The sequence below is a fragment of the Topomyia yanbarensis genome, chromosome 3, assembly GCF_030247195.1.
Source record: "Topomyia yanbarensis strain Yona2022 chromosome 3, ASM3024719v1, whole genome shotgun sequence".
Classification (NCBI taxonomy): Eukaryota; Metazoa; Arthropoda; class Insecta; order Diptera; family Culicidae; genus Topomyia; species Topomyia yanbarensis.
Genome location: NC_080672.1, coordinates 415,640,344 through 415,664,760, shown reverse-complemented (window position 1 = coordinate 415,664,760; position 24,417 = coordinate 415,640,344). Strand labels below are relative to the sequence as shown.

The 24,417-nt window shown below is 40.7% G+C and overlaps 1 protein-coding gene across 8 annotated transcripts in view; it reads left to right on the top strand.

Annotated features, from left to right (window-relative positions):
* LOC131690174 (titin) overlaps positions 1-24,417 on the top strand; it is a 413,707-nt gene that overhangs the window by 252,043 nt on the left and 137,247 nt on the right. For 7 of the 8 annotated variants that reach the window (XM_058975739.1, XM_058975746.1, XM_058975743.1 and 4 more), the window contains 2 exons: positions 9,358-9,480; positions 9,546-10,865. The exons of the other annotated variant lie outside the window; for it this stretch is intronic. In XM_058975739.1, coding sequence (XP_058831722.1) covers positions 9,358-9,480; positions 9,546-10,865 — 1,443 coding nt within the window. The remainder of the gene's footprint in view (positions 1-9,357; positions 9,481-9,545; positions 10,866-24,417) is intronic. 8 annotated transcript variants of the gene reach the window in all.

Below are 24,417 nucleotides of genomic sequence, written 5' to 3'. Positions count from 1 at the left end.
AGTCTGAAAAATCGACTAGGGCCAAAAATATGTACATTTACATTTACCATAATAGGAAAATTTGCCGTGGTCATTTTATTTCCAATTTCTCCACGAATGAAGCTTAAATTCATAAAATAAGGCAAAAAAAGTTTGATTCGATTATCCGGGGTGAGATTTTTTTTAAAACCCCGGATAATCGAGTCCGACCTGTATCCTAGTATCCATAGCCATAGTTTGTAACCAAAGACTGTTTTTATCATTAACTACAATTTGCTTGCCAGATTAGAGGTTTTTAACGAATTTATTAGCGGAAAAAGTTGTGCTTTTAGAAAAAAAAAACTCCTCGTCTTAGAAGCTGCCAAAAATCTATTTCTACAATTGCCTCACTGTTGGACTTTAATTAACGCCTCGCTATTCAATTTGCGAAGACTTCATTCTTTTATCAGTTTTGGCCACAATGCCTGGTCTTATTATTCGCTGACATGAAGAGAACACTAACCTTCTCGCATACGGCATCTCTAGTACGCTGGTATTTTTAGCACTCTAAAATTGACTCACTATCGGCAACGGATGGAATAAATTTGTATCGATCTTGATGTATTCACAGTCCTGTAGTAGAAGTTATCGGATTTCAGCTGCCGAGCTATGAAAACCGTTGCCAGCTAATACACTTCGATACACTCAGTATTCGGAGGGACTACTCTCGAGCCCTGTTCGTCTCGGACTTACTCTCTGCCAGAGTGGATTGCCCTACAATCCTCGGACGTCTGGATCTTCAAGCCCGCGTTCGAGCTCTACGTAATAACTCTCTTCAGCGAGTTCCGTTCAGGAGAACTAACTATGGTTGCCAGAGCACTGTTACCGGACTCTAGCGAATTTTTAACAGTGTGGCCTTTGACTTCAACCGGACGCAGAATGCGATAAAAACGAAAATATTGGCAATTTTAAAGAAGCAACAACCATCAGGGCCAAGGGGCCTGTTGGTGAAGGTAATAAACATAAACATGTCCTTCAATATTTATTAGTTTCTAAACAATTGAAAGTTAACCGCATCAACTTCAACTCCAATAAACGAAAAAGTAACGCAAAATGTTTCGCGATAACCACCGATGAATTATCGACGATGACGATGGATCCGACGATACATTATGGTTAACGGAGTTTCCAAGGACGCTGACGGGTGGTTAACGTTATCGACGATGACGATTAATTATCGATTAACAACCCTGAAAAGCTAACATTCCAGTTGGATCTCCAAATATCATCTTCTCAACTAACAACTTCATTACATGCAAACACCCAATGGTGGAACAGGTAAACAATCAGCGGACATATAATAGAAATTTACAAAATAACAGTTTTCAACGCTATGTCCTATATTGAGCTCAAATTTTGCATATAGAATTTTTTGAGGTGCTAAAATTGTTGCACACTACTCGTTCTGAAAATTCCGGATGGCCATTTTTATTGACTCTCTAATGTACTCACTTTCAAAAATTCAAGACCAACACTAAACGGAACAATATTTTTGCTTAGTCTACCTTCTCATCTCGCACAAAGCAGAAGCCAAAAATCGCCCCCTATATCCAGCAATAAATCCTACTTACCAACTTATCTACAGTGATATGAAGAATAGAAGATTCTGCGAAGTATGATCGCATTGAATTAAACAGTTTAAGTACAAAGTTTGGGCATTTTTCAAGAGTCTTATATACCAATCGACTCAGCTCGACAATTTGGGACTGTTGGATTTGGTAAAAATACGCCCCGTACATATCCTAAAACCAAAATTCATGCGATAAAGCGGACCGAGATGATATTGTACATCCCCTGTCAGAAAAACATTCGATATCAATGTTAACCTTCCGGCAGACGTTCTAAAAGGGGAGACCGTGGCTGGTTGGCCGAGTTTTACTTTCGGAAATTCTGTACTCATTTTGGTTAGAGTTTTTAATAAACGGTTTGCGCTGTCATAAAGATACATAAAATGAATTTATTCTGACAACTTGAGATAGTCACTAGAAACTGAATAAAAATTGGTAAATCGATTGCCTTGTACGCAGCGCACCTGGGTTCGAGTCCCAACCTCGCACATAGGGTTAGAAATGTTTCATAAGAGATTTTTCTAACCCGAAGAGGCGAATGACCTCAAGGTTAAAACCTCCATAATCGAAATAAAAAAACTTGAGATATTCACTAGAAACTGAATAAAAATTTCATGAAATATGTAACGCTTCTAACAGGGGATGCGGGGGTAAGACACAATGTGATATTTTGAGACAGATGGAGATGAAGGAGTACGGTAGAAAGCGATACAACATGTTTCTACTTAAGAAAAGCAATAAAATAAATTAATTTGTTTTTGAGAGGGGTACAAGCATTTGTGTTAATTTGTGCCATGTGGGGAGAGAGGAGTCAATTACTACTTTGGGGTACTTTGCAGTAGCGTAATTTATGAAGGGCCCTTAGAAGCAAAACATTCCAAAAAATATGTTCACAGTTACAAGGACAATAACCCGTAATGAAAAGTTTATTATTTTGCTTCAATCAAGAGATGTCTGTAGAATATATTTTCATGCGGTGTGCTCTTTCATCATCAAAGTAAGCCGTGAGTTGCAAAAGCGCACGGTCACATAAATTCCATATCTCTGGCTTGGAACAAAAAGGAAATTTCGCCAATACAGATTATCAAAAGTTATCAGTTTTATATCAGCGTGAAGAAAACAAGAAAAAATGCAATTATAATTTAAAAATTACTGCAAAGCACTGTTATGTATATAATTATATCGTAAATATATTTTTAAAAGATAGTGTAAGCATTATTCTATAAATGTACGAAATCTCGTTAAATTACCTAAAATAGCACGGCGTTACAAAATAAAAAAAATGAATGCACTTTAAAAGTGATATAGTAAAGGTTGTAGGTCTGGTCAAATACAACACAAAACCACGTTTGATCAATTTAAACGACTTTTCGGAACTTTCGGCACTAAAAAAATTTTCACGCGGTCATATTTCAACCAATTTTAATTTTTTTGAGTGTTATGGAAAGAATAAGAAATGACCTTTCCAACGATCTGCCATGTTATGTGGTTTTGTTGAAAAAAAAAACTATGCGGTTTTGGGACAACAATATGAAAATTACCATTATTTTGTTATATTTTCATTAAAAATATGAAAATTGCTGCACATTTTTATTAGAAAGCGTCTTTGTATTAATACAAATTTAAGCATAACATATGATCAAAATCGGTTGAAAAATGGCAGAGTTATCAATTTTTTTTTGAAATTTGTAACTCACATGAACTTTTAAGAGGACGGTCTCAGATAGAATTTTCAAAACACGATTTTTACTCGATTACGTATACATTCAAAAGTATTTGTGTGAACTTTGAACATGAAATTTGATAAAATAACGGAAGATATAATTATAGCAAAATATGCATGACAATACCTCACCAACCCCTTAAGAGTTCATGCGAGTAGGCTTCTAATTGGGAAAAAAATTAATACTTCAGCCATTTTTCATTTTGATCAAAAATAGATCATAAGATGCGGAATTAAATGCTCTTCTTAAATTTTTATTAAAACAAAAGAGTTTTCTAAGGAAAATGTTGAGTTATTTTCATATTTTTAATGAAAAAATAGCAAAATAATGGTAATTTCCACATTGTTGTCACAAAACCGCATAGTACTTTTAACAAAAGAACATAACATATCATACTGTTTGAAAGGAAATTTCTTCTTCTTTCCAAAACACTCAAAAAATTTAAAATCGATTGTAAAATGATCACGCAAACAAAATTAGCGACGAAAGTTTCGAAACATCGTTTTTTTGTTATAAATCAAGATTTTGAGGGTATACAACATTTTTCATATATTGTTTTGTGTGGCATTTGATGAGAACTACAACTTATACTAGGTCTCTTGAAAAGTACAAAATCACCGTAACACCGTGCAGTTTTTGAAATATACAATTTACAACGTTATCGAGCAATAAAGTTTAAGAGTTATTATTTTAAACAAAAAAGAAAGAGATTTAACGAAACATTTATACAAGAAGCAACACACACACAAAATATATATATTTTATGAAAATCGATTATTTACTTGACATGGCTATACTTAGATAGATTTTTCTTAGTTCAGGACATTTCTCGATCCTTGAAAAAAACGGAAAAAGGAATGCCACATTCAATTAAATTGCCGGTTTATTCGAAAGTGTACGTTCTAATAACATTGATTTAGTCTGGTTTCTCATCTTGCTCAGAACAGAAGCTAAAAATCGCTATAGCAGGGTACACTACAAAATCTACCCGTGTACCGCTTTGTCTATTAGCAAAAGCAATATTTCGTTCCTTCTACCTAGTATATGAAACGTGCCAATGCACCGATAATTTATTGCCTGATATGGTCAAACAGTGTTGCTGTTGACTTTTCGTGATGTCCAGACCTTTAAAAAGTAATCAATGTTTCCCCGTTTTACAGTACAGGTTTAACGCAACAACCGTGACCCGGCCAATACAGGTAAAAAACGAGGTGGCTGCTCTAGCTTACAGCATCAGCGGCTGCTCGTTCAGTGGGCCATATGCGCGACTTCCGGAGGGTTAACCTTTTGTCTTCTACACGCAGGAGTCAGGATACTTTAGAATTTTCAAATGCGAATAACCTGCGCCTGCGGCATGTTCGGACAAGCGTAAAGTGACTTAATTACTTATGCTGTCGGAACTGACAAAAAGTTAAGTCATGGCAAACTTCCGCACTATGTTTTCTGAGGAATACTCATTGGATGACATAGATAAATGTCATTGCTACAAAGTGGTAAAGAAAATTCCCAAAGTGTTGTACAGAGTACTGCAGCTGGGAATATAATTTAACCTCAACCGTTGCACTAACATAACCAGACAGAGACTATATGGACTAGACTTTATGGAATGGCTAAAACATTATATTTCGCAAAAACTCCAACAATTTTAGATAATATGTCAATATTTTAATATCATGTACTGCTTTTTAGTTAGACATATATGAGAGTTAGAATGAATTAAGATTCGCGAATTCCCCGTATTTAGGCGGGTACTTTGACGCCCAACAGAAGTAATCGACAAAATATGATACTGTTTGAGTGCGTTGACCATAAAAGTGTCACATCATTTTAAATATTAGCTTGAAATGGGACAGATTACGACAAGAATTGAGCTAACTAGAACAACGCTACATCAATTAACGACTGTATCCGATACGTACAAATCAAATAACCGTGATTTAATCTTACTTTTAGAGGACCGAGTAAATAAACCAAAATTCACACAGCAAGCAGGAGTAAAACCAGCCATCTCAAAGTTGGTGCAAGTTTCATCGTGATTCCCACAGCTGAAAACACTCGTCTGAGAACGGCACATTTGAGAACAATTTGCTCCAACTAGCCGACCGACACGGAGTGCCGTTTTCAAATCATACCTCCGGTTGCGGTGTGCAATCAAAGCGCGCAGTGCAGTGTTCAATATTCCTGTCAGCTGCTACTGTTTGTTTCCGATCCGGCATTCGACGGGAGAATGAGCTCGCTGTCATTAAATTAGCCGAGCACGACGCCATTCATATCTTTCAAATCAAATATTTCGTCCCAGACTAGTGAAGCGCAATCTTCTGTGTGGAAAGGCAAGTTTTGATAATGCTTTAATTTAATCAAATTTTCAATACTATACTATTAAAAATCTATACTATTATCTATTGGAATTTGTTCTGCGACTTTTCTTTGCACTTCATTTTTATTGAATTTGGAAGCCTGCGGTGGTCCACGTTTTACGTCCGCGTCTCTTATCACCTATTTTATAAGGTGATTCTTTGACTATCTTTGAAAATGAACCAGTTTGGTTATGCAAACAATTCTTCCAATCTTATTTTATTGGAAAAAATGAAGTAGTCTTCTTTTTATTATATTCAAAATTGCACACAGTATTTTGTTATTTTGTGATTTAATGTTTTGCTATATATTTTTCAAGCTACATCTATTAAGGCGAAGGTACTTTTTTTCGACGATTTTAAAATCTAGAGGTACGACAGGTCACTTTATTCGTGGTTAAATAAAACGATGTACAAGCCTAGAAAATCAGCTATTCTACTTTAATTTGAAGAGTATGAATACTACGGATAATTTAAAAATAATAACACAAATAAGAAATGGTATTTATTGACGTAATTCAGTTAAGAAATTGAGAAAACGGCAAATGATGTGAAAATCATGAAACCATGTAGAGAAATGTTGAAAAAACGTGTATATTTCAGCAGTTGCGTCTGGTTTTGTACTTGCTAATGGCTTCTTCGGTGTTCTCGTCGTCGCCAGAGTGTAGAATAGAAGTTGTGCATTCCTGTTCACATATTTTTTGGAACCCTTTTTCGTCCCTTTTTCGAGAAATTTTCGTTCTTTTCTATCTGTTTCTGCCGTTTTGAGGCCTCTCCTTTTTTCTTTTTCTTTTTTTTGCGGCAAATTTTTTTCGGAGGCTTCGGAGGTTGTTTTTTTAGCTGTAGCTTCTTGCTCAGCTCGTAAAGACTCCAGCATCACCGAATCAATCAGAAGTGCAGCTTTACGTTACTTTTGGCCTCGATTCGATGGTTTGCGCAGTGGAGCTTTGGGAAATGGCTAAAAGTCTTCAATTGAAATTTATGGGCTGACCAATAGTTCCCCCAAACGGCTGACCTATCATGCTCCCCAAGCGAATGTTTCATGTTGATGCCCATATTTTTAACGATAAACCAACACAATGCTCGTGTTCAGCATTAATTTTTACGTAAGAAAAAACTCACTTGGCATTTTTTATATTGATCAAATGTACTGTACTAAGAACGAAAGACAATGGGTTCTCGCAGAACAACACTCGAAAAATTAAACGACACCGTAACTACTACAACCGATCGACGGTAACAACCGAAATGAAAGTCATTAACAATGTTCTCTACCGTATCTAATTCACACAACATGGGCGATTTCTGCAATAAGATAGCAAAAATAATGCCCTATACTTATTGTACCATCACACCTATTTGACACCATTCTTCTCTATGTATTTTAAATGTTCTTTGAATTAATGGCATTGTAAGGGAACAAGTATCCGGCGGTTGATGCCAATCGAGCTGACATTTTTTTGAACAAGCTAATTTCTTTGTTTGTTTAGTGTTTATTTGGTCAACTAGGAAACCAATCCACTGGGCATTTAATCTTCGTAGGCAATACGCATGGTCTTGTCTGAGTGAAATGATGACTGTTCAATCATGAATGAGGGCTGAGAATTGACAGTTCGCAGGAAAAATCAGAAGCTAGTTATCAGTTTGCATCAGTCATATCAGCACGAAGAACATGTTTAATTGTCATATCCATTGGCATTGTATTAAATACTTTCATGTGCTTTTAAGTAGTGCGTGCACTATATTATTGTCATATTTCTTCATGAGTATTAAATATTCTAGTTTGATTATTGACTTAAAAGAAGATAAGTTAGTTTCTTTCCGTTCTTATTGTCTCCAATCTTGTTCTAGTAATTAGTGTTTTTGCACACTAATTAGTTGTATATTTGATATACAAAGCTAGTCGTTTCAGGTATTTCGGTAGTGCTTATTTCATACAATTTAAAATATCTTTAGGTTAGCTTAACAACGCGCGTGAATAATCATAACAAAAATCGGCAACTTATTCAATTGTTCGCGGAGAAAAAAAAACAAATGTATAATTGTCATTTTATTTGCAACATAAATACCAAAGTTGGGTGATTCGTAGTTATGCTGCCTAAGCTCAACCCTCAAGAGCAGAAGACAAAAGATAAGCCCGTACAAAATTAAGCCTGTTCTAATGACCCTACCACTTCTAATTTTCCGATCTGTTTACTTCACAACCTTGCTCTCATTTGAGTACTATGGCTCTAATTTTCATAACTTTCCCTACCCAGTAATCTCTAGCTAATTGAATGTCGTTAAAATATAAAAAAGAAAATGTGACTAACATAGTCGAAATAAAAAAGGGAAAAAATAAATACCAAAGTTCAAAGTTGAATAATACTTGAATTGCGAAATCTTCAATTACATACGTATTACCATATCTATTACGATAAATGTCTCGAGAAACTAAAACCAATTGCTTTTCAGGATACTGTTTTTGGAATGTCGTGTTTCGCCGGAAACAAGGAATAATAAAATCGTTCACGTACCGTTTGATTCAATCAAACATAAGCAACACTCCCGACCATCGGCAGTCCGGAACTGAAGTTTCTTTTTCAAACGATAATTTCCAAATCAAGTCAACAAACGAAAAATATGTCATAAATTCTCGGCAGCCGGCTGCCCAGAGCAATAAACACATGATAACACGTCTGAGAGTTGTATAGATCGTATCACTTATCAAGGTGAATCCAGATTTGTGTAAGTTTTTACCCCATCCTTCTTATAGCATCTCGTTCCCGTGACAAACGTGGAGATGCAGAGGTATACATGGTCTCCATAACAACGTTTATTACACTAATATTCCTAATCGAGAGATTGACCTATTCTGCTATTTTTTTATTACATTCATATTGCATTTGTCCATTCAATTGCCATTGACTGATGATGAAGACACGTAAATAAACACTCATTTGTTCGGATATCTCTCGGATTTTTTGTATCAGTTGTTTGCTTTACGAGCGCAAGTTGTGTTTCGATTTTGGATTTAGTGTCTATCTGGTGCCAAGTCGGTGCCAGATGCGGATAAGGCGAAATCGAAAGGCGATCAATGATTTGTAGGTCAGGTGCTCTTCAGGCACAAAAATGCTTTTCGCCAAGATTTTTAACAAAGTTGCTCCCTAAGGAGAAAAGCAAAGCACAAAAAGTTACAGCCAATTCTGGGAAAATCTTCAAAAAATATCAAACCTAAAATCTTATTTTCAAAATGCATCCAGAAGCCCAAATTCTTTAAGTAATCAATCTTCGTTTATTTATATGGTCAAAGAAGAACTCAACACCTCGATCCATTTTCGCCACAATTTAAAAAATCAAACCTCAATGAAACAAATGCTACCATAAAACTAAAAAAATACTATCAACCGTTAACTGACTTGTCACCTGTACTCAGCCCACTCATCAATTTGTCCCGCTGGCTCAGATCATGTCAAGCTCATTACGACCATACACGACCCTAGGTACACAGACTGCAACCAACGCATTTTCACACCACACAGACAGACGGCAAACGTAATTTGCATTAGCGCCGATTTGCGAACTCGGTGCGTAGGAAGATTAAACAGAACCCCATGCGCTAGTCGTGAATTAAATAAACATTTATTTTCCGTTGCTTTTCGAACTGATTTATGACCGTCTGTGTTGTTCTTCTTTTTTACTCTACATTTGCAGAGCGGTGAAAGATTGTACATCAAAGTTGCTGACCTGCTGCCCAAGTTCACATTTCTGGGACCCAGTCTGGACGATGCGTTGAACCTTCAGCGGGAACACGAGCAGCTGCTGCGACAGATTCAGGTTAGTAGAAAACTTTTTGTCAACTGAATAACGATCTAAACTAACACACTTTCATTCAATTTTAGAACCTACCGACACCGCTGGAAGAGTTCTACCACAAAGTACAGGAAAAAATTTCATCCAACCAACGACCCGATCCGATTCTGATCGAAGAAATGGCCGCCTCTCTCGGTCTGGTATGGCAGGACGTCAAAAAGATGCTCCAGGAGCGGCGAGACATTATTCTGCTGAATGTCACCTTTTTCGAACGACTCGGCGAATGCTACGGAAAAATGAGCTCACTAGAAGTGGCCTGTAACGACACAATGATTCCGATCGAAATCGAGGCGGTCCAGGAGTTTCTGGAATCCTTCAAATCTCTTCGCACCGAAATGCTCACCTCAATCGCCAGTGCCTTAAAGGTAGGCAACCAGCTGCTGGACAGGCTCAGGGAGTTGGCTAACATCGGTACGCTAGATTCTCGACCCAACCACATCAAACAGGACGCCCAGCATGCCGTCAGTCAGGTGGAACGATGGTTGGAAGATCTATCGAATCGAAGGAACAATCTCGAATTGGCTTGGCAGTCCCGCAAGAATCAGCTGGAACAGTGCCTCACCCTAGCGATCCTCGCCAAAGAACTCACCGACATCGAACACAGTCTGAATAGTTCCAAAAATTCAAATCTCAGTTCCTTCACGTTGGGTGATTCCTCTGAGCAGGCGCGAGATTTGCTGGAAGTCTATCAGAATCTCAAACCGGAGGCTCTGTTGCTTCGCGATAAATCACTGAAAATCACGAAAGCAACCGAAGAACTCGTTTCCACGGGATGCTTCGCCGGCGATGAAGCGTGCTCGAAAGCCTACAGTATTCTCGCGGCTTGTACGGAGTTCCTGGACGAAATCGACCATCGTGAAAGTTTACTAGGTCAGTCCAGAGAATTCTTCGGTCGAGCCGAGAACCTTCTGAACAAGCTATCTCGAATCGAAATCGAACTCAGCAATCTTCAAATGCGACCAAGTTCACCAGCTGCCGCAACTTTGCCGGGTAAAGCCCTGCAGGAAGTTTCCGCAACAGTCGGGGACATCCTCCAATCCGGGTACTCACTGATAGACGACGTCGGTCGAACTAAACCGGAAGTGGCCGGTGTTCAGGAAATGGTCGAACGAATAGAGCAGAAGAAGATTGCCTTCGAACGGTACTGTCTGCAGCAAAGCGAACAGAATTTACGGCTGACAGAGGCACTGAATGATTTCCTCGAACGGTACAATCAGCTGTTCCGATGGTTGGAAGATACACGCCAGGAACAGATCGTTCAGGGTGACAGTATTCACGAGATGGGAGGCAGCTTGGCCGAAGCGAAGGAATGTTTGCTGTTGCATCATCAGCTCCTGAATGATTTGGAGGTGAGTGAGTTTTTAGGTTTTTCTTTGATTTTGGGAGTGTTTTGAAAATGAGTGGACGAGGGTGCCACTGGCTAACGTAGTTCTAGTTTGTTCATCATTATATTTAAATATTCTCTTCGCACCCTTTTGAAGATAATCGAATGTTTCTAGTGAGCATTTGGCTTTATGCGAAGAAGCAACCTTGGCTTTCAAATCTTATTCTGCCAGCGAAATGACCCTTGTCTAAAAGGTTTTGGAGCACGATCTTGAACAAATCCGGGAATGCCTATATTGTCGTTTTTAACGCGACGCTTGGGATTTCATCCGGTTTGTGCACTTTCTTCACCTATACATCCTTCGCCACTACAACGACTTGTTCGATGGAGACTTAATATTGTATCACTTCCGTATTATCTCACTTTATCTCACCGTACGGTATAATTGACCATATCCTTGGATGGTGTTGCGAGAAGCAGTGAGGCTATTCTCGTTCGCAGGCGCGTGAAAATGCTTTCTCGTTCACGGGAAATAGCGAGAACAGCAGTCTATGCTCTTAGTGCATCCGCAATCGCCTGTGGTGGTCAATGCATTTCTTGCTTGCGATGTAACACAGCACGCGAGCATTCACGAGAAAAGTTTCCAATGATTGAGCTACACTCTAAATAAAATCTTGGGTTTCTCGCGAGCATTCCCGCTCGAGATTTTGATTCACCCTGGCACGAAAGATGTAGAAGACAAGGCATGCTATTCTTACAGGCAGGCGAGCGAACTGGCTTGAAGAGATTCTCGCTCGTTTCGCAACACGCTTTAGAAGTTTTACGGTAACTCTGCTTCATTGAACACACCGGTTAAAAGATATATTAAAGAATTTTAATTTGATTGTTCAAGTACAAATAATATTTCGGTAGGCTGTTTGAGATATTAAAAAAACGATTTTCACGCGACAAGCGACCGAACAGTTTCATGCCGTAATACAGCAGGCCCGCCAAACAACACATCAGAACGTGTCTTCAATAAGAACTATCGAAAATTAATTATAAATATATTTCTTCTAATCACATCAAACAAATTGAAAATTGAGAATTCGGAACAGTTTTATTATGAATTTCAAGTCTTTTACTTTAATATGAGGAAAAGTTTTAACCAGAAAAAAAGATTTTTTAGCGAATTCTCTGACTTTAGGTTTGATTTCTGGTTTTGGACAGTGGTGTCATTGCATTTTATGGATGCAGCATTCTCATATTTTTTGAATTCTGGCATGGTCTTAGCTGCTAGAAGGAAGGTCTTTCTTAAAGATACACTTCAAGATAGCCCAGTATCATCCAATAGGACAAAGCTGTGGACAATTCGGCGGATTTATATCTTGCTCAACAAGATATACCTTATTCTCATGCAACCATGATGCCAAAACAATGGTGGAATGTTGTGCTTCTTGTAGAACGGAAGCATCCGTATTGCAGACATTAGAATTTATGGTTTCCTTGGTGTAGAAAATTGATGATTTTGGGCCACATGAACAAATTCCTTGCCACACATGAGCTTTTTGTCCAAATTTTTCCACCTGGATCGACTTTTTGAGGTCAGTAGCATCCTCACCAATGACCTTCGTATAAAATTGCGGACCTAGTATCATCATGGAATCCTCGTTAACATACGTTTCATCATCCGGATCGACATCGATTGATTGCGATGGATGAGTTTGACTACCTTTCGGTCCAAATTTGGGTCAGTCGGTCCTAGTTTTTTTACCTCCGCTGCCACCCAACACCTTTGATCTATTTAATTTGGGTGACAACGGCGGTTGTGTATGATCTCGCTGTATAGGCAATAGCACGACCACTATCGCCAATGCTATACTCATGTGGTCTTCCTGGGACATCATCATAGCCCAGGGATAGCATAAGAGTTTGTGTATTGGGCCGAAGTCCCAAGAGTTGCAGGTTCGAGTTCTACCTCTGCACAATGGTACCAAAGGGGTTTTTTGATTGCGTCAAAACTATTGACTTTAGATTTCTCCAATAATTGCTGTGCTCGGACGAAGCCCAGGACCGTAGATAGGTAGATAGTGTTGACAATGCTTAGTTCTTCGATTTGGGTTCGGCACGCGATCACTAGCTTGGACCGGGATTTGTCTGAGCTAAGGGCTTTGATTGCAGTCTGACTATCGGAGCAGAAGTTTATAACTCTGCCGGACAAATTCAGTTGAAGGGCTGATTGTACCCCGCACATAATCGCAAAAATTTCTGCTTGGAATACAGTACAGTATCTACCTAGTGAGTGAGATTGTTCCAGTCTCATTTCACGACAGTAGACACCAGCACCAGCACGTCCCTCCATCAGAGAACCGTCAGTGTAATAGACTACTTGCGTTTGTTGTTGTCTTTCCATAAAGCCAGACAACCACTCCTCTCGAGAGGGAATCTTCACATGGAATGTCCTGTAAGGAAAACTACAAGTGAGTGTAATATCGCTGGGAGCAAGAATATCTTCACCCCATGTAACCATTTGTGACCACAATCGTGTATGACTGGTAGCAAGATCAACATGATTACTGTTCCAAAGCCCAGTAACCTGCAGTCTGTATGCACATGATAGTGCTTCTTGTTTTAAGTGTATGTGTAATGGTTTGATATTTAGAAGTGCCTCAAGAGCAGCAGTCGGAGTCGTGGTGAAAGCACCAGTCAACGTTATGAGCGCCATTCTTTGCAGATGGTTTAGCTTTGACTGGACTGTCACCACCTCTCCCCTCTGCCACCACACAAGGCATCCGTATGACAGTATTGGACGTACAATTGTCGTGTAAATCCAATAGATGTATTTAGGTTTCGGACCCCAGGTCTTTCCAAAAGTTCGTCTGCACTGCCCGAAGGCCATGCACGCTTTCTTGACTCTGAACTCAATGTGAGCAGACCAATTCAGTTTTGAATCCAATATGACTCCAACGTATTTGACTTGATCTGCACACAGTAGCTCAGAATCAAAGAACTGCAAGGGACGAACCCCGGTTGTTATTCTCTTCTTCGTGAAAAGAACCATTGAAGTTTTGCTTGGGTTAACTGATAATTTAATTTGTCGACACCACTGTTCGACAGCTCTTAATGCCTGTTGCATTAAGTCAAAGATTGTTCCGATGCAAAATCCAGTAATTAGTATTTGGTAATCGTTAGCAAACCCGTAGGTTGGAAATCCAAGCTCATTGAGTTTCTTCAACAAGCCGTCAGCTACTAAGTTCCATAACAAAGGTGACAGAACGCCGCCCTGAGGACAACCGCAAATACTCAACTTCCGTATCTCAGCCTGTCGCAGTGACGAGCAAAGTATGCGGTTACTAAGCATTGCGTTTATCCAACCTGAGATACATGCAGGTATCCCATGACCGCGCGTCGCTTCCAGAATAGACTGGAAGGACACATTGTCAAAAGCACCCTCAATATCTAGGAATACACCCAAGCTAGATTGCTTGAGCGAGAAGGCTTTCTCAATATTGAAAACAACATCGTGAAGCAGAGTGCATTTTGTGCAGTGGATATTCAACTAAACTAACGTTCCTGATGAGATGATCGATTATCCGTTCCAAACCTTTCAGAAGAAAAGAACTTAAGCTGATAGGCCTAAAACTCTTGGCTTCTTCATAGCTTGAGCGCCTTTGGGAATAAATCTAACAGTTCTTTCTCGCCATGCTTTCGGGATACACCCGGTAGCAAGACTGGAAAGCAAAATCTTTTTCAAGACATGTTGAAGAATATCAAATCCGTTTAGCAGCAGCACGGGAAGTATTCCATTTTTTCGGGTGATTTGTATGGAGCAAAACTGTCAACTGCCCACTTGATCGATTCAGTGGAAACCAATGTGCGTGCTAACGCCCACGAGTCCGAATCACCAGAACGAGATCTGTGAACATTGTTCAACTCCGGATCGATACAACCTGGAAAGTGTGTGTGTGTCGAATAGACAATTGAGAACATCTTTTTTGTCCGTCACATAAACACCATCTCTGGTTTTTAAGGAGTTCATCTGAAAATCATTCGATTTGGAGAGAATTTTATTTAATCTGCTAGCCTCGTTCAGACTAGAGACATTAGTGGATAGGTTTTGCCAGCCAGCCCGTTCTGTAGATCTAAGACATTTCTTATATGCACTACGAGCTAACCTGAAAGCCCTGACGCCAGTTCCAAGCTCTTCTCATAACCTTCTTCATTCTTTCAAGCTCAGTTCTCCACCAAGGGGTTCCCCTAGTCGATTTAACAGCACGAAGTGGACAAGCTTCTTCGTAGGATGCTAATATGAATGAGTTTGTCGTATCCACGACGTCATCTAAGTCGTCTAGTTGACTAATTGTTGGAAAATATCCATGAAATTTAGTCGCCAAGTTTTCCAAAAAGAGGTCCCAGTTTGTAGATTTAGGATTACGATATGTTACCACATTGAAGGTGACATCAAAATGATCGAAAAATATATATTTATGGTCGGATAGAGACGGTCCAGTTTCATTTGGAACCTGCCAATTTGCCAGCTCATGCAAAATTCTATCAGAGCAAAGTGTTATGTCTAACAACTCCTCCCTCCCAGATCTCGCAAAAGTTGGTCGGTTTCCCACATTCAGAATATGGAGATTTGTACTACTTATGTACTCCATCAGTTCGGAGCCTCTCAGATTGATGTCTGAGCTTCCCCAAATGGTGTGATGAGCATTCGCATCACTGCCGATAATGAGCGGAAGCCTATTTCTGCTACAATATGATAAAACGCTTTTGAAATCATCAGAAGGAGATAACTCGTTATGCGGTAGATATGCTGAACAATATATATATTTTTTGTCTACGTTTCCGACAGTCAGTGTAACTGTGACAACACAGATATCGCGAGTTGTGAGCTCCGATATGAGACACGCGTCAATAGCCTTATTTGCAAGAAGGTGCTACGGAAGCTTTACCTTCCCGCATTAGTCGAGATAAATTCATAGTTGCTGTACGTTTATGCTGGAGATTGATTTGTGCTATTCTAACCATTGTTGATTAGAGAACTGTACATTTCATTTCCAACATAAATTGCACAACAACTAGAGGACACCAATCGAGTTGGGATGTTAACGCATATAGCGAGCCATATCAGGTTTAAATGGGACATGATCATTTGATTCCCACGATTTGCGAAGAAAATAATGGTCCACTGTGTCAGAGATTCGCATAACACAGTAAGGGCAAAACCCAAAATGCTCCGTGCGCGACTGGCATATTTTAGACCCACCAGTCACGGCACGGAACTACACCTTGACTTAGGGTCTCCTACTTTCAGTCGCCTCCTACGACATGGGAGCAGGACCCCAGTGGCTCAATTCTTGAGCGGATACCACACGGCCTCTGGGCAGGTTCATCTGTAATCGAAACTCAACAAAACTTTACCGAACTACCATCAGCCGAGAGTCTCAGCAAACCCCCAGCCAACAAAAATTCGGCAAAATTAAGCGGATCATCGGTGACAAAAACTTCGGTGTGTAGAGCGAACGTTCCGCTGCGTAATGCAGCATACTGGGGAGTTCGCCCAACTCTTCCCAGGCTCCGTTCGCCATTGAGAATGTTTTAAACCCCCTCAACAATTTTACCCATAGCACGGGTCGCATGACACTATGGAATCGGGGTTCCCTGTTTGGTAGATTTTTACCACTGGAACAGGTAGTCCGTAGTGTAATTCTTAGCCGGTTGAAGCAACCACTACTGACATTACACGGCTTATCTAGGCTGTTCGCTGAACGAAGCTGACATTGAAGGACAGCTTCCATAGATGACCGAACAGCCGCAAAAGGAAGGAAGGATAACGAGAGGAGAGGGATTTGGGCTAAGCGCTTATTTAAAGGTGGCGCTGGCTCGCCTTGTCAGGGCTGCTTTAGGGCATGTGGTATTTAGGCCTAGAACGTATAGGGCCCACTACCTCGTCCTACCACACCCGCAGTCAGCCCCCGCTGCTGGTTCGGTTCGCGAATCACAACTAGTTGCTATCGCAATTAAGCATTATCCACCACATATGACCCGCCCGGTTGCTTGCAGCTCAGCATCCCACATAACGTTCCTCCACCACCACGGGGCCCGGGAAACAAATATTGGTCACAAAAAGCCACTTTGCATACTTTGTTTTCCAAAAATAATCTAGACTATAAAGGATCAAACTTTTCTCTCCATTTTTTTCAAATGACTATTCTCTAAAATGACACATCCTACAAAAAAAATGTTGCATGAGTGATTTTCACATCCATCGACTCTTACACTGAAAAAAAAATCGATTTTAAAAATTTAAAGTTTATTTACAAAAAAACATCTTTGATTTGGATGAAATTTTGTTCCAAGATAGGTATTTATGTTCCCTACCTACCGTCAAAAATTCAAGTTAGGCGCTTTCAAGGAAAAAAAGTTATTTGAAAAATACATTTTCTTGTCCAAACTAATTTTTTTTCATTGCATTTTGGAAGATCTTTGTTAAATTCATTTTGATTTAAAATGATACTTAGAAATACGTTCTGTAATAAAATTACAGTTTTGTATGCCAAATAGTATGATATTTAAAAACATGTGTAAAGTTGTTAGAAAAACTTTTTAGCGATAAGTTCTCCAGCATACAATCATATTTAAAATGTTTCTCTTCTCTTTATGTTTTTATTGACAAAATATAAAAAAATAAAAAAATGGCTTTTTTCGCAATTTAATTTTTTTACACAACTTTTTGTTTTTGAGAAAAACGACACAACATTTTTTTCAGTGTATATTTTTTTCGTACAGACGTATTCATTCCCTGTAGATAGTTCTTAGGTAGTTTTGCTGTATATAATACAGTAATCGCACAAAAAAAATTAAAATTAATGCACTTAGAAGGGTCTACGCCCTTTTTAAAAAATTGCTCTTGTATCAAAATATTGCAGTAATATCACGGAGATTCATAAACCGAACACAACTGCAAAGTTTTTGCGGTCAGCCGGTTTCTCGTGGAATCCCTCTCTTTACAAAGTATTCACAGTTATTTGGTCTCTTCGGGAACGTTCCATGCTTCATAATAATAAAAAATACTTCCGAACATTGTAAACGCGAAAAATAGGAAACAAATGAGCTATAAGTAAAAATAAGAATTTAAGGATAGATGAAATCCTCATGCAACATCTCATATCTCAATAACTGTGAGTGACAGCGACAGCAAATCTTCGGCAAAATCAACTATAACTTTTGGTTTAAAAGTCAATTTTCTAAAGCCTGCTATGATCAATTTTCTTAACAAATAATATTGCAAAGAGATGGCGCTTTTTCCACACACACAGACATTGTAAAATATGTCATATCGCTAATAGCGATAGATTTAACTCCAATGAACAGTGGTGTAACAGCGAGAAGAGGGGGGGGGGGTGCATTTTGGGACAAACCAACACCCCCCCCCTCCCCCCGAAATATTTTAATGAAATTTGAAAAAAATGAATATGTTCAAAAAATGTACCTAACACTTTAAATAATAAATACTAAATACTTCTCTATTCTCACTTGTAAAAAATATCATATGAGAATTTTTACGCAGCGCACCTGGATTCGAGTTCGAGTTTCGGGTTCGAAATTTTTTATAAGAGATTTTTCTAACTCGAAGAGGCGAATGACCTTAAGGTTATATCCTCTATAATGGAAATAAAAATAGTAGATCATGGCGAATCGGGAAGCTAAATAGTTTCTGGTATCGTGACAACACTGGCAGCTAATTGGTTCACGAAACCGACATCGGTACCGAGATAAATTTCGCCACATTCTGTAGTCCTTCACTGACGGCGAACATGACCTGGAGAGTGTGCGAGAAGCATCCCCATAGCGACTATTCTCAGGCGACTCCGCATTGACCAACGGAACCCTGCTACTGTACGAAGAACGACGACCGGCAAGCTAAAGTGGAAGACGAAAGCAGACATTTCGGCCGAGCAGCGGGATAAAGAACAAAGATGCGGATGATCTAACAACAAGTACTGTGATGGCTTGTGGCGTTAAAATGCCGTGAAAACTGTAGTGACTCAGTAGGCGGCGTACAGCTTTCTGGGTAAATGAGTCGCTCGGTGCGCTACACGCTGCATGTCTCAGAGCCAGAAGGCGGGCTCGGAGAGCAATATCGGAGAGTGCAAGAAGAGCGCAAGGCGACGTTTCGGGAAGCTAGGGCCGCTTTAAAACGGAAGATCAAGCTTAGGTAGCCAGTTTGCCATAAGGAGCTGTGCTGCAAAGTAGACACCAATCTCTGGTGGACGCGAACCGAGTCGTGATGGCGAATGAGGGCCCGTTGATGCCAGCTGAAATGTGCCCTGGTAAACTAAAGATAATCGTTGAGGATCTCTTCACGAAGCACGATCCAACTACCTGTTCACCGACACCGTACGGCGTAGAAAAAGGTGCAAACACAGACGAGTGGCAAGTGATTAACGACGAGTTCAAAGAAACGTCGATGCGACTAAAATTAAAGAAAAACCCCGGCCCGGATGGACTTTAAATAATAAATACTAAATACTTCTCTATTCTCACTTGTAAAAAATATCATATGAGAATTTTTACGCAGCGCACCTGGATTCGAGTTCGAGTTTCGGGTTCGAAATTTTTTATAAGAGATTTTTCTAACTCGAAGAGGCGAATGACCTTAAGGTTATATCCTCTATAATGGAAATAAAAATAGTAGATCATGGCGAATCGGGAAGCTAAATAGTTTCTGGTATCGTGACAACACTGGCAGCTAATTGGTTCACGAAACCGACATCGGTACCGAGATAAATTTCGCCACATTCTGTAGTCCTTCACTGACGGCGAACATGACCTGGAGAGTGTGCGAGAAGCATCCCCATAGCGACTATTCTCAGGCGACTCCGCATTGACCAACGGAACCCTGCTACTGTACGAAGAACGACGACCGGCAAGCTAAAGTGGAAGACGAAAGCAGACATTTCGGCCGAGCAGCGGGATAAAGAACAAAGATGCGGATGATCTAACAACAAGTACTGTGATGGCTTGTGGCGTTAAAATGCCGTGAAAACTGTAGTGACTCAGTAGGCGGCGTACAGCTTTCTGGGTAAATGAGTCGCTCGGTGCGCTACACGCTGCATGTCTCAGAGCCAGAAGGCGGGCTCGGAGAGCAATATCGGAGAGTGCAAGAAGAGCGCAAGGCGACGTTTCGGGAAGCTAGGGCCGCTTTAAAACGGAAGATCAAGCTTAGGTAGCCAGTTTGCCATAAGGAGCTGTGCTGCAAAGTAGACACCAATCTCTGGTGGACGCGAACCGAGTCGTGATGGCGAATGAGGGCCCGTTGATGCCAGCTGAAATGTGCCCTGGTAAACTAAAGATAATCGTTGAGGATCTCTTCACGAAGCACGATCCAACTACCTGTTCACCGACACCGTACGGCGTAGAAAAAGGTGCAAACACAGACGAGTGGCAAGTGATTAACGACGAGTTCAAAGAAACGTCGATGCGACTAAAATTAAAGAAAAACCCCGGCCCGGATGGAACACCAAACTTGGTGCTGAAAGCTGCGCTCGTGGCATATCCGGACATGTTCAGGGTAGTGCTGCAGAAGTGTCAAGCTGAAGGCAGTTTCCCCGAAATGTAGCAGGTAAGCTGGTGTTTCTGCCAAAGCCAAGGACACACGTGGAAAACTCATGGAAACAATTATCCTTAACAGGCTAACGAAATGCACGGAGAGTGGGCGCGGACTGTTCAAGATGCAGTTAGGATTCCACAATGAAGTATCGACATTGGAGGTAATTAGGACAATTGTCGTGAGTACTGAGAAGGCATCTAAACAGAAGCTAAGAGAAGATCGATACTGCGCTGTAGTTACGATTGATGTGAAGAATCCGTGCAACAGTGCCAGCTGGGAAGCCATCGCTGCAGCGCTGAATAGAATAACTATGCCTAAAGAGTTACTTTTGGAACTTTTTGGAACGGGATGTACGAATTTGGATCTTGACACTGCGGCTGCCCAGGAAACTGTTGGTTTCGCGGACGACGTGTCAACGGTGATGGGTGACACACTAGATGGAGTGAAGGTATCGGTGACGGAGACAATACACGCGATCGATAACTGAATGAACGGGGTCAAGCTGTAGATAGCTCACCACAAGACAAGGTGGTGTTGTTGGGCAGCAGGTACAAAACCGTTCAGAGGGTGCAGATCGACGTCGGAGGGCACGTGATTGCATCGAAGCGTGCACTGAAGTAATTGAGAGTGATAATCGACGACCGATTGAGCTTCACCAACCACGTTGTCGAACGTCTGCGAAAATTCAACGCCAACGAACGCAAAAGCGAGGATCATGCCAGACGTCAGCGCCCCAAGAAGCAGTCCCAGACGTCTACTATCTAGTGTTTCGTCATCGATACTACGATATAGGGTTCTTGCCTAGAGTGCAGTGCTGAAAACCAAGCAAAACCGCGAAAAGGACGTTCCGGTTGACGGCCGTACGAGTCGCGAGTGCGTAGAGAACAATATCGTCTTAGGCAGTATACGTTATCGCCTGGATGTATCACACGGTGGAGGCTACAAACAAAAAATGTAAGGAAGATGATAAGAATCAGTTCTATGACGACGTGGCAGCAGGAATGGGACAATATGGAGAACGAAGAGACACCTACCGGCTAATTCCAAACCTGTTGACGTGGGTCAATAGAAAGCACGGAGAGGTGAACTTCCACCTGTCACCTCTTCTGTCGGGCCACGGCTGCTTCTGGAAGTATCTTCATCGGTTCGAGCACGCAATGTCATCATTGTGCCCGGAGTGTGAGAATGTCTAGGACACACCGGAGCATGTGGTCTTCGAATGTCCGAGGTTCGAAGCGACGTGCAGAGAGCTGCTCGAAACGAGCGGACTGGACATCAACCCGTATAATGTCGCCTACAGAATGACAAGCGACGTAAACACATAGAACGCAGCCAACGGAGTGGTGATGCTGATCATGATCGCCTTACAACAAAAATGGCGTGATGAACAGCGAGCAATGGTTTCGGGAGAGCAATCACCGCCGGGAAACTCCGCAGGATTAGGATAGATTCACCGCCGAGGATTAGTTGAGTAGGCTGCGATAGAGTACCGAGTATGGGTTGTCGGGACGCCACGCTTCATCCGGAATCGCCGAACTGACCTCAGCACCTAGCTGATTGGCTCGGTTTCGGGAGAACTTCTCTCGCCGTGGAAGTCTCTGACCGAGTAGGCCAGGTCTATCGTCGGCCACTAGACCGCCCAAACCCGTTCTCTGAGTTGTTTTGTAAATTTTTTTCCTGCTCAGAGCGTTTTCGAAAAATTTTCTTGCTACGCCCCTGCCAATGAAAATAAAATAATAGAATATGCTTTGTAAAACGCGTTATAAATATATCAGAATGTAAAAATCGAAAATAAACTTCTAGCGTAATAATCGGAACGGGGTCCTTTAGTATAAAAATCGCTTGAAAGGAATTCTCAGCCGCAAAACTCGGCAAGGATGAGCATCCAGTTTAAGAAAAAGGTAGGTTAAAAATAATTGATTCATGCGTAGAAACTTCCGTATATCGTGACGCTCAAAATAAAAAGTTGGCTAAACAAAACTACATTGTAAGGATATATTTGTTTGCGGTTCTTATACTGAAGGTTTTTCGTCCGACATACAGAGGAGAGCCCCCGTTCGGTTTTTATACTCGAAGTTTTAATCCGAGTTCTGCATTCTAATACATTTGAAGTAGCTTTAACGAAGTAAGTTCTGTCCGTGCACCTGTTATTTTCGGTCACAGAATTTTTTGGTCTTTGACTCCAAGGAACATTCGCCTTAAATCTGGCTAATTGTTACTCACAGTCCCATAAAGTCACGTTTGATCAGTCGTTTGATTGAAACACATAGTGTGTTTTAGTTTTAAGGGATTTGCGTCAAGCCGGCGCTAATCTATTCCGACAATACGTTAGTGTCGGTTTCTGATGAGGCGAAGCCGAAACGCAACATAGTATGAAATAAGGACTTGTGCCCTCCTGTACAAAGACTGGTTTATACCAACAAATTTTCACCCTAGTGAGAAATTTTGGTTTTTACCAAATTTTCCTCCTTAGGGTGAAATATAACATAGTGCCCATAAAGTAGTCAAACGAATCGATTTCAGTTACATTTACAGTTCGCTCAATCCGAAACATTGTTGACTTTCGAGTCAAGAGAAGATATCTCCATAATGATAGTACCATCAACCAAATAATTGTTTTTATCTATTGTCCGCATTGTGTGGAAAAGGGTACAACCTTCTAATGCAGCAATATTCGCACATTAGTCAGCGAAGTTTGGCATACACAGACATAAAGGGCGAACACGAAATTATTGCGACACCGAAAATGTCATGCCAATTTTCTTATAATGTTTAAAATCAAACCAAAATTTTAGGGTAGTTTTATACATATGTTTACTTCAAAAATCAAAAGAAAAGTTAATGAGTATAATATTGAATGCATTTTCGCTTGATGCCCTCCATCAAAGTCTTTACAGTGTCATCCGGTACCAGTTTCTCAGTTTTTTTCCATTTTCTTAACATGTCCTTCTCGTCTTTGACTGTCTTCTTGCTCTTCCGAAGTTCCCGCTTCATCATTGCCCAGTACTGCCCCACTGGGCGCAGCTCCGGACAGTTTGGCGGATTCATGTCCTTTGGAACAAAATGGACAGAATTGGCCTCATACCACTCCAGGACACTTTTAGAATAGTGGCAGGATGCCAAATCTGGCCAAAATAGCGGAGCTTCGTCGTGCTGCTGCAAGAACGGCAAAAGGCGCTTCTCGAGGCACTCAGATTTGTAGATATCGCCATTTACTGTGCCCTTTGTCACGAAAGGCTCACTCCTCAGTCCACAAGAGCAGATGGCCTGCCAAATGAGATATTTGGAGGCGAATTTCGACATTTTCTTCTTCTTAAATTTGTCGTCCACATAGATCTTGCTCTTGCCGGTGAAAAACTCCAACCCCGGAATTTGCTTAAAATCGGCTTTTATATACGTTTCGTCGTCCATCACACAGCAGCCATATTTTGTCAGCATCTTCTCGTAGAGTTTCCGTGCCTGAGTTTTAGCCGACGATTGTTGCCGCTCATCGCGGTTTGGGAAGTTCTGTACCTTGTATGTATGTAGTCCAGCTCTCTTCTTTGCATTCTGGACGTAGCTTTGCGACATGCCGATCTTTTTGGCCAAATCACGGCTTGAGACGTTGTGATTTGCTTTAATCATCCGTTTCACCTTTCCCTCCGTCTTCTTGTTCTCCGGTCCCGGTTTTCTTCCAGCTCCTTTGCCGTGGTCCAACGTCAACCGCTCCTGGAACCGCTTCAACACTCTGGAGACGGTTGAATGGTAAATGTTCAACATTTTTCCCAACTGCCGGTGCGACAGGTCAGGAAATTCCAGGTGTTTGGAAAGAATTTGTTCTCTCGACTCGCGTTGGTTCACCTCCATTTTCGTTGAATCGAAAAACACGACTTCGAGTTTGACAGCATGTAAACAATACACATCAATGAGAAAGTGTGCAAAATTTGGTTGATTTTTAGCCAATGGTAAAAAAGTTATGCCCTGTTGAATGTGTCGCAAT